This window comes from Schistocerca nitens, chromosome 4 (assembly GCF_023898315.1).
Source record: "Schistocerca nitens isolate TAMUIC-IGC-003100 chromosome 4, iqSchNite1.1, whole genome shotgun sequence".
NCBI lineage: Eukaryota > Metazoa > Arthropoda > Insecta > Orthoptera > Acrididae > Schistocerca > Schistocerca nitens.
The window spans coordinates 689,283,920-689,300,933 of record NC_064617.1 but is presented as its reverse complement, the minus strand read 5'-3'; the positions used below and the strand labels follow the sequence as shown (position 1 = coordinate 689,300,933).

General features: G+C 38.9%; 1 protein-coding gene across 2 annotated transcripts in view; it reads right to left on the bottom strand.

Moving 5' to 3' along the window:
• LOC126251900 (oocyte zinc finger protein XlCOF6-like) overlaps window positions 1-17,014 on the bottom strand; it is a 122,210-nt gene that overhangs the window by 28,483 nt on the left and 76,713 nt on the right. For both annotated transcript variants that reach the window (XM_049952623.1, XM_049952622.1), the window contains 2 exons: window positions 14,142-14,343; window positions 3,487-3,631 (listed from right to left, as the gene is read on the bottom strand). In XM_049952623.1, coding sequence (XP_049808580.1) covers window positions 3,487-3,631; window positions 14,142-14,343 — 347 coding nt within the window. The remainder of the gene's footprint in view (window positions 1-3,486; window positions 3,632-14,141; window positions 14,344-17,014) is intronic.

Below are 17,014 nucleotides of genomic sequence, written 5' to 3'. Positions count from 1 at the left end.
GTGGCTCTAATAAAGTTTAATTATGACCATTTATTATTGTCACAAAAGATGATATTTAAACTACATATGTCGAATAAAAATGGCCCTGCTGGCACTATCTGCAGCCTTGCCAAGGCTTTTGAATAGGTAGTTATTTAATTTTGTTAAGGATAGAATCATATCTTACCAACAGAAAACAGTGTCTTATGAGCAATTGATATGACTGGAACAATATTAAATTCAAAGTGATTAAATATTAAATATGGTGTGTTGCGAGTTTCAGTGCTTGGCCCACCGCTCTTCTTGGTTTACATACATGATTTACCAAGGACACTGGAATACTCTCCAAAAACTGCAATGCTTGCTGATGACAAAAGTATGCTGATAAAGGGTCCAAACATAAATACAACAGACAGGCAGACAGGGTAATAATGGAACAGGCAGCCAATAGCTTAACTTTTAATCTTAGAAAATCTCATATTATGCAATTCCAAACAAATAACAATGAGACATTTCTTCATAAGACAGTCCACTCTAAGTACAAAACTTACGCAAAAGCGCTGGACAATTAATATGTTCTTCTGAAATTCCCTCTCTCTATTCTTAAATGTTATTAAAGCCTGCCCATTCATCAGTTTACTCTTGTTCCCTATGACAGTAACAAAGCGGATTCCTCTGACTGGTAAGGTTGGAGTGTTTTAATTCTTCTTTAACAGATCATATAGTATGGCAAGAGAGCATCCTCACTGCCATTGCCGCCTAAGATATTTACCTTTATTCTGTGTACCTCAGTCTCTAAAAAAAGTGTTAACCCTTCACAATGTATGACATTGTTTTCGTGTACCAGATCTTGCCCTTGTCCCTCTGGGCTTCAAATTTTACTGTCTTGATCAGTATAGACCTGTTTCCAGTGTTTGTTCACAACCAGGCCCAATTAGTTCTTTTAGTTTTCAGTTTATTGATGTGCTGGCATGCATTCTCCACGATTATTCTTTTCTAACGACTGGTTTGGTGACCACCTCATATTATTCACAAATTCAGGACAGTTCTATGCACCATATCCTCCCTGTGTGAATAGATCTCCTGAATTTCTTGTGTCTTCATAGTTCCTGAGATTACCATAAACATTGCGCTTTGGGTGGTCATCACAATTATGATGCATATACTCCCCAAGATAATCTTTCTTCCCATGTGCATTGTGGTTATGGAAATTCCCACAGCTGCGTTATCTCTGTTCATGTTTGTGCCCTTCATTCCTCCAGCTCTTCTCTGTCATGGCTTCTATATTATCTAGTAGTAAACATAATTCCTGTATATCACACTGTGTGTGTGTGTGTGTGTGTGTGTGTGTGGGGGGGGGGGGGGTGTCAAGAGGGACAATTTTGTTTATTTCACAACCAATAATTCTTCAGAAACATATCCTCCAATTATTCATAGCTCTTGAATTTTTGATTGCTTGCTATGCCGCAAGTGTGTGTTCCTCCTTGCATAACACCAACACAAAAATCATTTTCTTACATTTGTCCCAATTTACAGCAAATGCATCTTTAAACAACTGTTTTAGAAGGGCAGCTGGGTGTATATTGTCAACTGGCTAGAATGACTGAAATTTATGCACATTTAAATAATTATCTCTCAAGATGTGATACTTATTTCTTCAAACATTTTAGCAATTTCTTCACGCAGTTTCCTTTTGTCTCTTTCAAAATTGGTAGTTAACACTTTTTTCAGAGCATGAGCACAGGTCCAACCAGGTTGTTGCTGTAACTCACCTTTTGCTTCTGCAATTTATCTGTCTTGTTTTTTATCCTGCATGAACAAAATTGTCATCATTTCTTCCTACCAAACTTCATTTCTAGGAATACCCTTGTAGTCCTTGTACCTTGTCCTTAAATCTTTTTGTGCCTGCTGCTAAATTCTTCTTTAAGTTCTTTGTTAATATTCTTACGAACATCCATGAGTGAAACCTTGATATTTTTCTCATTTGACCTGAATCTCTTCCTTCATGGTGATTCATTCTGTCTCTATGTCTATCTCTATTGTTCACAGAGATATTGTTAATTGAAAAGTCCTAATCACTTTTCTTCCCCTGGTCAATATTCTCTTACTTTGTGCGCAAGGCACAACTATGCAAAAATATTGATACCCTTACCATTCACAGATTTTGCAGTCAGTCATATCTGAGCAATTTCATCTCTTTAAATAAGGCTTTTGGAGCTCAAAGACATATCCAGTCCTCCTCCCATTCTGTCTGTGTTGCTATAATCAGAAAGATGGCCTGCTGAGTTTCACTTTAACCACAACAATCTGATTGATGATAGTCCACCTGCAATCTGCTTCCTGACTTCAGCACCAAGATGCAGCCAACATGTTACAAACAACAGGATCTTAGGATCAGTGCATGTATCACCACGTTGTAATACCCCCTTCTCCTTCCTGATATACTGAACATATTCAGAAGATGTCACAGCAAGGATCAATGCATGTATCGTCACATTGTGACACCCCACCCCCTTCTACTTTTCCTTCCTAATACGCTGACCATATTCAGAAGGTACCACAGCAAAATTATTTGTAGTATTTACCACTTGAATTGCGAGGAATCATTAGTTGATTGACAACAGAAGCACTGAGATATAACTAAACTTGTGATTTTTATCAATACTTTCTCACACAGCTGCTTATCACATGTCACTAAACAACTGCTTAAGAGCAAATCAACTTTCCTATGAATATTTCGAAGGAGCAAGATAATAACAGGTGAAGTTCACACATGAGAGCTCAAATAAAAGTGAATCTGGCATGCAGTGCCAGTTGCCATCAGTACACTCCTACATTGTTGACACAGCAAATTACTTCCGACACTATTGACACACACAAATATGCCCTCCTATGGTGTAATACGATTACAAAGGTTACGTTCCATACCTTACTTATACTGTGCCATGCAGGGAAGGGATGGAACATGTTCTTTTATTTTTCATATTTTATACAATACAATCACATGAGCATTTCACAACGGTATAATCAGTTTGACCAGCTATCATCTTCATGACTGGTCTCTGGCCAGAGATCCAAACAAGGTACTATTTTAACTCTGGATTATTTTACCCAGGAGGACAACATTAATCATCAAACAATATAAAACAGATGCATGTCATTAGCAAATGTAAAAGTGGTAGGAAACAAACTTCCTATTGTTACTTTTCCTTGAAAGTGAATTCAAGAGCTAAGCCGGGCATCAGAAACACTTTAAAAAAAAAATCATGTTAGAAACATCCCAACACATCACTCTGCAGTTAACATTCATGGCTAGTTGTTATAATGTAGTAGAACTCATGGACATAAATGCAGTACACCTACATTAATGCCTTTATCAATATCTACTTGCTCTCAGGATTGTGACTAGTGACACTGTATTAAAAATGGATATCAATAAAACTCTTGTTTACTGTAGATACCGTGTAACACACATTATTATGTTCAATGTATGGCTGAAGAAATTACCTGTATGTATTCTGATGTGGAACTTCAGTTTTTCTTTCTGTCGGAATTTGCGACTGCAGAAGGTACATGAAAATCTCTTGAGTTCTGTATGTGTGTCCAAGTGAGCACTTAAACTGCTGTGGGTTGAGAATTTTTTGCCACACACCTATACAGATAATACAAACAGGTGTTATAAAAATTTCTGCACTTAACTAATTCAATGAATTTATTTGAAGAATAAATAAAGAGACTCTAAATGTAGCAACAAATAGCGATGGGCATTTGAGTTTCACTGTATATAGCTTTCTAGCAGCTGTGTAGCGTACACACTAGGGGTGAATCTTATTTTTCAAACTTGCTTCCTGTGCACAACAAAATAAGTTGTGTATAATATGGGCTCAATAGGAAAAGGGAAAGGCATGCCCTTAAGCTGCTACATGAGGGAAAAAAAGGCATAAAATCCTTTTTTTTTCTATCTTAAAAATGTTGTTCAATAGTAGGCGACTTGCCAATAACTTATTCACTCTCAACGTAATATTGATATTTCTGTATCAATCTTAATACTACAGTCTACAAAGCTACTACGTACGATGTTTGCAAGGAAAATGTGACAAACATCATCATCTTTTTCTTCCAAAAATTGTTATTGTTGATGATGTCTCCTTTTATGCTCTGAAAACATATGGCGATACACAGATACAACCTGAACTATATGCTGCTTCTGTTTTCATTTTTGTAAATTATTTATTGTACACCACCATCAGATCGATGCCTATCTCAGCCAGATTAACAACAATTTTCACATTACAGTAACAGCTAGCATTGGCAAAATCTTCATTTTCATGCCACTAAGAAGGTTCTGTCTTAATAAGTTTATCCCTCAAAACCAAACTGTTGAAAAATATCCTCACTTTATTAGAAACATGCAGTTTAATCTCATTACTGATATTGTGTGGGATCTGACTGACTGCTACTTGAACCCCTATAATAATTTTGTCTGCTAGTTCTGGCCCACTGTTCAATGCATTGATTATTGATGCAGAAAGCTAATTAGGAACACAGATGGCCTAAACCACAGAAACGGAGACACATATTATAAATGAATTTTAAGTTTTTCCAGTGCTACATGATATCATCACTACTGATGACCCAATATTTATAAAGTTCTGAAAGAATACTAACATACAAATTGAGTGGTTGGTTTAGAGAGTAAAGGGACTGAACTACAGGGTCACCAATCCCTTTTTCCTCAAGCAAGCAGGTCTCAGGTTAAAACCATGCCCAAAAGGAGACAGGAAAAGTAAAAAGACGTAAAACTAATTGGGAACCACACCGAAAGACAAAACAAAAGAAGCAAAACAAAAGAGGAAATTGTGCACTAACAAGAAAAAAAGCGGTGGAAGGCATTAAAATAATGTAGCAGATGGCCTGGACTAGGGTGATTGCAAGAAGAAACACGGATGAGCCAGCCACTCTACAACATGCTAAAATCTCCAGCCGAAAAACACAAGGCTAGAGAAACACAAATACGGAAAAGGCAACATCAATGCAGATAAACAGCAAAGAAAGAATGAGAAAGAGTTAAAAAATAGGGAGGGCGAAGGCCTGAGAGAGAAAGCCAGACGCCCACTCTTAGATTGAGTGATAAAAACCTCCCTCTCGAAGAAAACAAAAAACTAGATCAGCCATTGAGGCACTGTCTCCTAACATGATGCTCAAATCATTATACCCACTGAAAGCAGGCTAAAGCCGGAGATAAGCTCAGCCAAAATTTTTGAGAAGAACCTACCAGTGCTCCGAAAGGATAGGCTAAATATGGTTGGTGGTGGCGTGATTGTTGCTGTTAGAAGTAGTTTATCTTGTCGCGAGGTTTGAAGTAGATAGTTCCTGCGAGTTAGTATGGGCAGAGGTCACTGTTGGCAACCTGAATAAAATAATAATTGGATCCTTTTACCGACCTTCCAATTCAGATGATACAGTTGCTGAAAGGTTCAAAGGAAACTTGAGTTTGATTTCAAACACGTACCTAACTCATATAATTATAGTTGGTGGCGACTTTAATTTACCCTTGATATATTGGTGAAAATACATGTTTAATTCCAGAGGCACGCGTAAAACATCATCCAAAATTGTGCTAAACGCATTCTCTGAAAATTATTTCGAACAGTTACGTTCACGAGCCCACATGAATAGTTAATGGTTGTGAAAACACACATGACCTCTTAGCAACAACTAATCCTGAGTTAATAACGAGCATCAAAACAGATACAGGTATTAGTGAACACAGGGTCGTCATAGTCAGATTGAATACTGTAACCCCCAAATCCTCCAAAAATAAACGAAAAATACACCTATTCAAAAAAATCAGATATAAATTCACTTGACGCCTTCCTGAGAGACAACTTCCACACCTTCCAAATTAATAAGTGTAGACCAGATGTGGCTTGAATTCAAAGTAATAGTATTGACAGCAATTGAGAGATTTATACCAAATAATTTAACAAACGACGGAGCTGATCCTCCTTGATACACAAAACAGGTCAGAACACTAATGCAGTAACAACGAAACAAACATGCCAAATTTAAACATATGCAAAATCCTCAAGATTGGTAATCTGTTACAGAGGCTCAAAATTTTGTGCAGACATCAATGTGAGATGCTTATAACAGTTTCCATGATGAAACTTTGTCTTGAAACCTGGAAGAAAATCCAAAGAGATTCTGGTAGTATGTGAAGTTTGTTAGCAGCAAGAAACAACAAAGCCTTCTCTGCACGATAGCAATGGAGATACTATCGAAGACAATGCTGCCAAATCAGAATTACTTAACATAGTCTTCTGAAATGCCTTCACAAAAGAAGACAAAGAAAATATTCCTGAATTCGAATCAAGAACAGCTGCCTACGTGAGTAACGTAGAAGTAAATATTCTCGGATTAGTGAAGCAACTAAAATCACTTAATATACGCAAGTCTTCTGGTCCAGACTGTATACCGATTAGGTTCCTTTAAGAGTATGCTGATGTATTAGCTCCATACTTATCAATCATATACAACCGTTTGCTCGACTAAATATCCATATCCAAAGACTGGGAAGTTGCACAGGTCACACTAATATTCAAGAAAGGTACTAAGGGTAATCCACTTAATTACAGGCCCATATCATTAAACGTCGATATGCAGCAGGATTTTGGAACATATATTGTGTTCAAACTTTATGAATTACCTCAAACAAAACCGTCTATTGACACATAGTCAAAATAGCTTTAGAAAACATCTTCTCGTGAAACACAACTAGCTCTTTATTCGCATGAAGTGTTGAGTGCTATTGACAAGGGATTTCAGATCAATTCCCTGTTTCTGGAATTCCCAAAGGCTTTTGACACCATACCACACAAGCGGCTTGTAGTGAAATTGCATGCTTCTGGAATATCGTCTCAGTTATGTGACTAGATTTGTAATTTCCCGTCAGAGAGGTCACAGTTCGTAGTAATTGATGGAAAGTCATCGAGAAAAACAGAAAAAATTTTTGGTGTTCCCCAAGGTAGTGTTATAGACCCTTTGATATTCCTTATCTATATTAATGATTTGGGAGACAATCCGAGCAGCCGTCTCAGGTTGTTTGCAGATGACAATGTCTTTTATCAACTAATAAAGTCTTCACAATATCAAAACAAATTGCAAAACGATTTAGAAAAGATATCTGAATGGTCTTCCCCCATGAACCATGGACCTTGCTGTTGGTGGGGAGGCTTGCGTGCCTCAGCGATACAGATGGCCATACCGTAGGTGCAACCACAACGGAGGGGTATCTGTTGAGAGGCCAGACAAACATGTGGTTCCTGAAGAGGGGCAGCAGCCTTTTCAGTAGTTTCAGGGGCAACAGTCTGGATGATTGACTGATCTGGCCTTGTAACATTAACCAAAACGGCCTTGCTGTGCTGGTACTGCGAACGGCTGAAAGCAAGGGGAAACTACAGCCGTAATTTTTTCCGAGGACATGCAGCTTTACTGTATGATTAAATGATGATGGCGTCCTCTTGGGTAAAATATTCCGGAGGTAAAATAGTCCCCCATTCGGAACTCCGGGCGGGGACTACTCAAGAGGACGTCGTTATCAGGAGAAAGAAAACTGGCATTCTACGGATCGGAGCGTGGAATGTCAGATCCCTTAATCGGGCAGGTAGGTTAGAAAATTTAAAAAGGGAAATGGATAGGTTAAAGTTAGATATAGTGGGAATTAGTGAAGTTCGGTGGCAGGAGGAACAAGACTTTTGGTCAGGTGATTACAGGGTTATAAATACAAAATCAAATAGGGGTAATGCAGGAGTAGGTTTAATAATGAATAAAAAAATAGGAGTGCGGGTTAGCTACTACAAACAGCATAGCAAACGCATTATTGTGGCCAAGATAGACACAAAGCCCATGCCTACTACAGTAGTACAAGTCTATATGCCAACTAGCTCTGCAGATGATGAAGAAATTGATGAAATGTATGACGAGATAAAAGAAATTATTCAGGTAGTGAAGGGAGACGAAAATTTAATAGTCATGGGTGACTGGAATTCGTCAGTAGGAAAAGGGAGAGAAGGAAACATAGTAGGTGAATATGGATTGGGGGGAAGAAATGAAAGAGGAAGCCGCCTTGTAGAATTTTGCACAGAGCATAACTTAATCATTGCTAACACTTGGTTCAAGAATCATAAAAGAAGGTTGTATACCTGGAAGAATCCTGGAGATACTAATAGGTATCAGACAGATTATATAATGGTAAGACAGAGTTTAGGAACCAGGTTTTAAATTGTAAGACATTTCCAGGGGCAGATGTGGATTCTGACCACAATCTATTGGTTATGAACTGCAGATTGAAACTGAAGAAACTGCAAAAAGGTGGGAATTTAAGGAGATGGGACCTGGATAAACTGAAAGAACCAGAGGTTGTAGAGAGTTTCAGGGAGAGCATAAGGGAACAATTGACAGGAATGGGGGAAAGAAATACAGTAGAAGAAGAATGGGTAGCTCTGAGGGATGAAGTAGTGAAGGCAGCAGAGGATCAAGTAGGTAAAAAGACGAGGGCTAATAGAAATCCTTGGGTAACAGAAGAAATATTGAATTTAATTGATGAAAGGAGAAAATATAAAAATGCAGTAAATGAAGCAGGCAAAAGGGAATACAAACGTCTCAAAAATGAGATCGACAGAAAGTGCAAAATGGCTAAGCAGGGATGGCTAGAGGACAAATGTAAGGATGTAGAGGCTTGTCTCACTAGGGGTAAGATAGATACGGCCTACAGGAAAATTAAAGAGACCTTTGCAGAGAAGAGAACCACTTGTATGAATATCAAGAGCTCAGATGGCAACCCAGTTCTAAGCAAAGAAGGGAAGGCAGAAAGGTGGAAGGAGTATATAGAGGGTTTATACAAGGGCGATGTACTTGAGGACAGTATTATGGAAATGGAAGAGGATGTAGATGAAGATGAAATGGGAGATAAGATACTGCGTGAAGAGTTTGACAGAGCACTGAAAGACCTGAGTCGAAACAAGGCCCCGGGAGTAGACAACATTCCATTAGAACTACTGATGGCCTTGGGAGAGCCAGTCATGACAAAACTCTACCATCTGGTGAGCAAGATGTATGAGACAGGCGAAATACCCACAGACTTCAAGAAGAATATAATAATTCCAATACCAAAGAAAGCAGGTGTTGACAGATGTGAAAATTACCGAACTATCAGTTTAATAAGTCACAGCTGCAAAATACTAACGCGAATTCTTTACAGACGAATGGAAAAACTGGTAGAAGCGGACCTCGGGGAAGATCAGTTTGGATTCCGTAGAAATGTTGGAACACGTGAGGCAATACTAACCTTACGACTTATCTTGGAAGAAAGATTAAGAAAAGGCAAACCTACGTTTCTAGCATTTGTAGACTTAGAGAAAGCTTTTGACAACGTTAACTGGAATACTCTCTTTCAAATTCTGAAGGTGGCAGGGGTAAAATACAGGGAGCGAAAGGCTATTTACAATTTGTACAGAAACCAGATGGCAGTTATAAGAGTCGAGGGGCATGAAAGAGTAGCAGTGGTTGGGAAAGGAGTGAGACAGGGTTGTAGCCTCTCCCCGATGTTACTCAATCTGTATATTGAGCAAGCAGTAAAGGAAACAAAAGAAAAATTCGGAGTAGGTATTAAAATTCATGGAGAAGAAGTAAAAACTTTGAGGTTCGCCTATGACATTGTAATTCTGTCAGAGACAGCAAAGGACTTGGAAGAGCAGTTGAACGGAATGGACAGTGTCTTGAAAGGAGGATATAAGATGAACATCAACAAAAACAAAACGAGGATAATGGAATGTAGTCAAATTAAATCGGGTGATGCTAAGGGGATTAGATTAGGAAATGAGACACTTAAAGTAGTAAAGGAGTTTTGCTATTTAGGGAGTAAAATAACTGATGATGGTCGAAATAGAGAGGATATAAAATGTAGACTGGCAATGGCAAGAAAAGCGTTTCTGAAGAAGAGAAATTTGTTAACATCGAGTATAGATTTAAGTGTCAGGAAGTCGTTTCTGAAAGTATTTGTATGGAGTGTAGCCATGTATGGAAGTGAAACATGGACGATAACAAGTTTGGACAAGAAGAGAATAGAAGCTTTCGAAATGTGGTGCTACAGAAGAATGCTGAAGATAAGATGGGTAGATCACGTAACTAATGAGGAGGTATTGAATAGGATTGGGGAGAAGAGAAGTTTGTGGCACAACTTGACTAGAAGAAGGGATCGGTTGGTAGGACATGTTTTGAGGCATCAAGGGATCACAAATTTAGCATTGGAGGGCAGCGTGGAGGGTAAAAATCGTAGAGGGAGACCAAGAGATCAATACACTAAGCAGATTCAGAAGGATGTAGGTTGCAGTAGGTACTGGGAGATGAAGAAGCTTGCACAGGATAGAGTAGCATGGAGAGCTGCATCAAACCAGTCTAAGGACTGAAGACCACAACAACAACAACATCTGAATGGTGCAAAATTTGAAGTTGACCCTAATAATGAAAAGTGTGAGGTCATCCACATGAGTGCTGAAAGGAATTCGTTAAACTTCAGTTAATAATAAATCAGTCAAATCTAAAGGCCATAAATTTAACTACATACCTAGGAATTACAATTACGAACAACTTAAATTAGAAGAAACTCATAGTAAATGTTGTGGGGAAGGCTAACCAAAGACTGCATTTTATTGGCAGGACACTTAGAAAATCCTACACTACACTTGTCTGTCCTCTTTTAGAACACTGCCGTGCGGTGTGGGATCCTTACTAGACAGGACTGAAAGTATATCGAAAAGTTCAGAGAAGGCCAGCATGTTTAGTAATATCGCGAAATATGGGAAAGGGTGTCACTGAAATGATACAGGATTCTGGTTGGACATCATTAAAAGAATGGCATTTTTCGTTATGACGGACAGGATTTGGGCTGGACATCATTAAAAGAAAGGTGTTTTTCACTGTGACAGAATCTTTTCATGAAATTACAATCACCAACTTTCTCCTCAGAATGCGAAAATATTTTGTTGACACCGACCTACATAGGTAGAAATGATCACCACGATAAAATAAGGGAAGTCAGAGCTCGTACGGAAAGATATAGGTGTTCGTTCTTTCTGCGCGCTATAAAAGGTTGGTATAATAGAGAATTGAGAAGGTGGTTCGATGAACTCTCTGCCAGACACTTAAACGTGATTTGCAGAGTGTCCATGTAGATGTAGATGATCATCATAGGCAGTGTGGTGAGAAGATTAAAAGTCAGTCTCAGCGCAGCTAAAACTGAGCAGTCCAACAAGATGTGGACCACAGTCAAGTGGGAACCACAGCAACACTGAGATGGGTCCTCGAGATGAAGGAGGTGACCATGAGTCAGCCGATATGGCTGATGTACAGCCAACAAAGGACAACGGAGTACCTGTGAGTGGCGGTTATGGGTGACCTCCACACATTCGTTGTCTCCTTGGTAACACATGATTTATTGGTGTACTGAGGGTACATCGCTCAGAATCCCAGATTCCAAAAACTTTACAGTGTACAGCTGATTAGAGATCAGTTTCTGGTGTGCCAATCTCTACGGATGGGTTAATGGTAGCCTGTTTGGCCAGTCTGTCAACAAGCTCATTGCCTGGGATCCCGACATGTCCTAGGGTCCAAATGAAGGCCACAGAACAACCACTTTTTTTTGAGGGCATTAAAGAGACTCCTTAATAGTTGTTACCACAGGATGGCAAGGGAAGAACTGGTCGAGATCTTGTAGGCTGTTTAAGGAGTTAATACAGATGACGAAGTGCTCACCTGCGCAGGAGCGGATACGCTCAAGAGTGTGAGAGACGCCTACCAACTCTGCAGTGAAAACACTGCAGCCACCCAGCAAGGAGTGCCGTTCAGTATGTCCAGCGAAGCCAACATGACCATTGACCATCGAGCCATCCGTGTAGGTTATTTCTGAGCCCTGGAACTTGCCAAGAATAGAGAAAAATGGCCTGCGGAGAACCTCATGTGTAACTAAGCCCTTTGGGCACTGTGATATGTCCGAACAAAGCTGTGGCCAAGGCATGGACCATGGAAGTGTACGTGAGTGGATCACAGGAAAAGTGGTAGAGGTAAAGTCTCAATTTCAGTGAGAAGGGCCCGAACACAGACTGCAATTGGAATCCCCGATCTGGGCTGCCATTGTGGGAGATGGTTTCTGTGTTAGGGAAAAGGAGACTGTAATTTGAATGTTGAAACAAACTATGAATGTGGTCAGTATAATGTGCAAGCAGTTGTTGTCACCTGAGCCGCAATGGAAGTACTCCCAATTTCCAAGAGGAGGCTGTCTGCTGGGTTTGTTCAGAAAGCTCCCGTCGCAAGTCAAACTCCACAGTGGTGTATAGGGTCCAGTGACTGCAGTGCTGAGGGTGATGCTGAGCCATACGCAGGGCTCCCATATCCGGCAAGACGGGACTGCATGAGGACTTTGTACTGCTGCAGCAGTGTAGGCCAATCTGCAAACCCAGTCGGTGTGCCTCAGGCTTTGAAGAAAGTTTAGATGCTGCCAACTCTTTTCCTTAGGCTGATGAAGATGTGGAAGCCAAGTTAAGCAGATGTCGAAAACCAGTCCTAAAATGCGATAAGTCTCCACTACATGAAACAGTCAGTCATCAAGGTAAAGTTCTGGATGTAGGTGGACAATACACTGGATGTAGGTGGACAATACAACGACAGAAGTGCATGACGCAAGTCTTGGTGGCAGAAAACTGCATCTTTTGTATGGCTCCCTGCAGTCAACATTCAGCCACACCAACAGCAGAGGAACAAAAGGAGATACAAAAGTCATCAGCATATGAAAAGGGTCATCAGCATATGAAAAGGGTGATACGGAGGACCTGACTGCCACTGCAAGACCATTAATGGCCACTAAGAAGAGTGGGATACTCGGTACAGAGCCCTGCAGGACTCTGTTCTTTGGGACATGGGGGGAGCTGTGTGAATCACTGACTCTAACTCTGTAACTGTGGAGCAACATACAAATAATTGCATTGGTTTCAGTATGGGCACAGAATCAAGCTTCAACATCCCTACTTTCATAGACAACTTTTGCCTGCTGTATTCTGCAACAAGTTAACCAACTGAAATATTCCTATAATTAGCAGCATGCGTTGTGTAGTGGATTTTTATTTTATTTTATTTAGATTAATTTCCAATATAAATACATAGTATACTGAATTGCTGAAATTTTTACTTGCTTGAGCCCAGTTCACACGGGTGGGTGGGTGGACACTGTTTCTTTTCAATTATTAATTTCTGGCATTCTTCCAGCATATTTTTGCAGTTGCCTCCACTGTTAATACATAGCTCCTAATTTTGATGCACAGTTACTATGATACTATGGCAAAATTCATGATTTTTTCCGATAAATTGTCACTTCCAAAACAGCAAGTGTGACACTCCTCTAAAAAGGGGGAGCGGAGGGGGGTAGGAAGGGAGAGAGGGAGAGAGGGGGGGAGGGAGAGAGGGGGAGAGAACAAAAAGGAAGAAGGTGAAATCCTGAATATTTCTTTGACAGATAGTACATTAACTCCATTTATCTCACGTGAATCATGCTTAAGCAAATATGTTACAAACTAAAGAGGAAGTCATTGTACTTGCTGCAACATATACCTTCCCATCAAAGTGAACTACTGGACCAAGTTGAGCTGTGTAGCTAAAGGGTTTGGTTCAGATCGCTCTGAGCTCCTCTATCTGTCTTGAGGTCACTAACCCCACATGAAACTTTACCAGTAAGAACTGTGAAATGAGAATGCTTTCAGTTCACGAAACAGAACTAAAATAGACATTCATTATGTTATGAATTTATCATGTAGAAGTAATATTTTGCAAAGTTGGCATTTTTTTCCAGGATTTTCCTTATCCTACTAAACCCAAATTTCACACAGCTCATTATAAAGTGAAATGGAACAACACTGGGGGATGGCCCAAGGAAAATGATCGAAAGTTCAAAAAGTTCTGCCCTAGTATAAATTTTTCTTCTATTTTAAATTTACTGCAATACAAATAACAAAAAAAGCGGCATATTTTTACAAAAGAAAATGGTGATAAAAATTCAGTGTTTTTAATAATAACAGAAATATATTAATGATTTTATGCAGTAAGTTGTTTACCTGGCATAAGAATTTCCTTTCAAACCGATGAAAACATATTTTGTGCCTAGTTAGATGTATTCTCTTCGTAAATGTTTTCGAGCATTCATCGCATGTGAAAAGGCTCTCGTGCCTCTCATGACGATTTACTTTATGTTTCTGCAAGGATGTTCTGAGCTTAAAATTTAAACCACACTCATCACAGAAAAAGCTATTTGCACCCCTGAAACACAAAGCTTCAATCAAATATATACACATGTATACACATGTTCTGGCTATTCATTACCAGGAATCTTGTGAAATTGCTTTAGAATATGTTCATACCTCAATTATAGAAACAAACAGTTAAAAATACTTTACACGAAAAATGTACAAAAAGTTTCAAAGTTTGCTGATTTGAATAGCATGAAGGATTCTGCTCTACATCTCCTCACACTGACCAGAGTCACTCAGTTTTGTGGCATCATAGAAGGTAGCAGTAAATGAATGACAGTAGAAGAGATTATACTCCATGGCCACTGGCAGTGTTACTAGGATACTTATAAGGAAAAACAACAGCCAATAGCCTTGTTTCGATCTAGCAGTCACATGAAGATTTTAAGTATGCGAGGTATATCAACGACGAAACTACAACGACGACAACAATAAAAACGTCCAACTGCTGAGCAACAACTTTGAACTTGATTTCATGGCTACAGATAGTTCGGTACAATTATACCATGAGTGCTTACCTTTATTCTTTCCATTTTTTGTATGTCTTTAATGATTTACCAGTATTTTATTAATACAAGAAGATACAGTTGGATATATAGAATGCAGATGGTAACTACTGGATCAAGAATCCCTTTGAATGCTTTCTTGGCAAATGACTTTCTATTTGCACATTCTCCTCTATTTATTTATCTCTTCAGATCCAAGAAAAAGAGCACTATGGTTTTGAAAGCATCAACATTTATTTATCTTATGGTACCCATCATTCCAAACCTCTTTCACAGTTTATAATTCACAAAAGATCTCATTATTATTTTTATTATGAATATGACAATGAATAACTAAGGACAGCAATATAAAACAACAGCCAATCCTTTATAAAGTTAAATTTTTGTATGGTGGATAAAGAATTCTGAACAGGACTGAAATATAGTTTCTCTAAAATTACACACACTATCTGTAAATGTAACCAGGGTTATTTACAGGCTTTTTGTTTCTACCAATGGTGTCTTTCATTAATGCAATTTCTTTCAGATACACCTTTAGAAAGAGAAAAATAAGTGAAGCAGGTTAAAAATTACTTTCTTGACAAGATCATTATAAACGGTACAATAGTTCACCTGAAGAAGACTGTGTGAGAGAATGTCTTGGCTTCATTGATGAAATCATGTTGGAATTCACCTGAAGTAATTGAGGAACCTTACAGAAAACCTAAGTCTCAATGGTTGGACGGGGATTTGAACCTCACTTCTAAATATCAGTCCTCTGTCTTAACAGCTGAACAACTTCACTCATTTGACAAATTTTGTCATTTAAGCAAACATGCATCATAGTAGGGAAGATATTTAAGAGGAAGAAGACCAGGTGTAACATTACGAGTCAAGACAGCTATAACAGAACTTGAATAGTGTAAAGTTATCGTTAAAAACGCACGCCGCGCGATTTGTTACGATTTGGTCGGTCATAATAGTAGTAACATGCTTTTGAATACAATTAAAAAAAATAACGGCGATACCTGTTTAGCGTTATTGGAAAAAATATGTAATAAATTAATGAGTAAGGTAGCCGATCCTATAAGAAGAGGTAAAATTGGGCATATTAAGGTGTTTTGCTTTATATCGACTAAGCCGATGATACGGCGTCTTTTTTTTCCGTTTACTCTTAGAAGAAAAAAAAGAAAACAAGTAACGATGTGCTAATTGTGCGTTGTGGAAAATATAGGGGCGAATTTTAAATAGCTACAGTGTATAATCAGACTAAAAAATGGACATTCAGTTACGTAAAATAGCGGACAGTGAAGTGTGGTCATTAAATTGAGTACACCTACAGGGCGGTAAATTCCGGAATAAGTATATTCGCATCTCACGAGGGACGCGGTATTGAGACCGGTTTTTTTTTAATTATATCACGGAGAACGGGCTTCAATTTACAAAAAACGAGAAAAGCTGTATCATTATCATTGACTGTTGGTGTCAAGTAACCAAAACTGTTCATCAAAGGGTTTCGGTGAATGAGTGGTGAATGTGAAATGAAACTGTGAACAAAGTTATATTAAATAAAGCAGAAGAGACAAGACAGTTTGGTAGTACCTGTTATTATTCCATAAACTGTAACATTTCTTCTCGTTGTACGAAGCCTTTATAGACGATCGTTATGACAATTTGCTTTGAAGAGATCTCGTTACGAGTTAAGTTTTGGGGACCTGGTCAACAGGGGATAGTTCGTAGATCTTAAGTGCTGCAGCTATTCTGGAATCAGGTGCTACCGTGACCGTTGTGTGTTGTCAGTGGCTTAAGGTCATCATATCTCATGCTCTAAGATCGACGCGCCTTTCCTCTTGGTATAACGGTGTTTCACGGTAACCACGACAACGCCGACGGCGAAGGAAGTTACGGTAGAAGTGGCGCCACAACGTGCGGCTCGATCGAGGAGGATTGCTGCATCGAGTCGAGTGTCATCCGGATTCACGAACCCTAGAGTTGGAAAATATTGTAGCAGCCAGTGAGTCTGTCCAATGAAAGAGGTATTCTTCAATAATCGCTAAAAGTGAGCGATACTACCAGGTATGATTAAAATAACTGTATAATTATAAAAAAAAAAAAGGAAGTTGAGACTTGTGATTTCGGTAGATAAATATATATAAATACAAAGTGAAAATAAGTGTATGTCTTATAATCATGTCA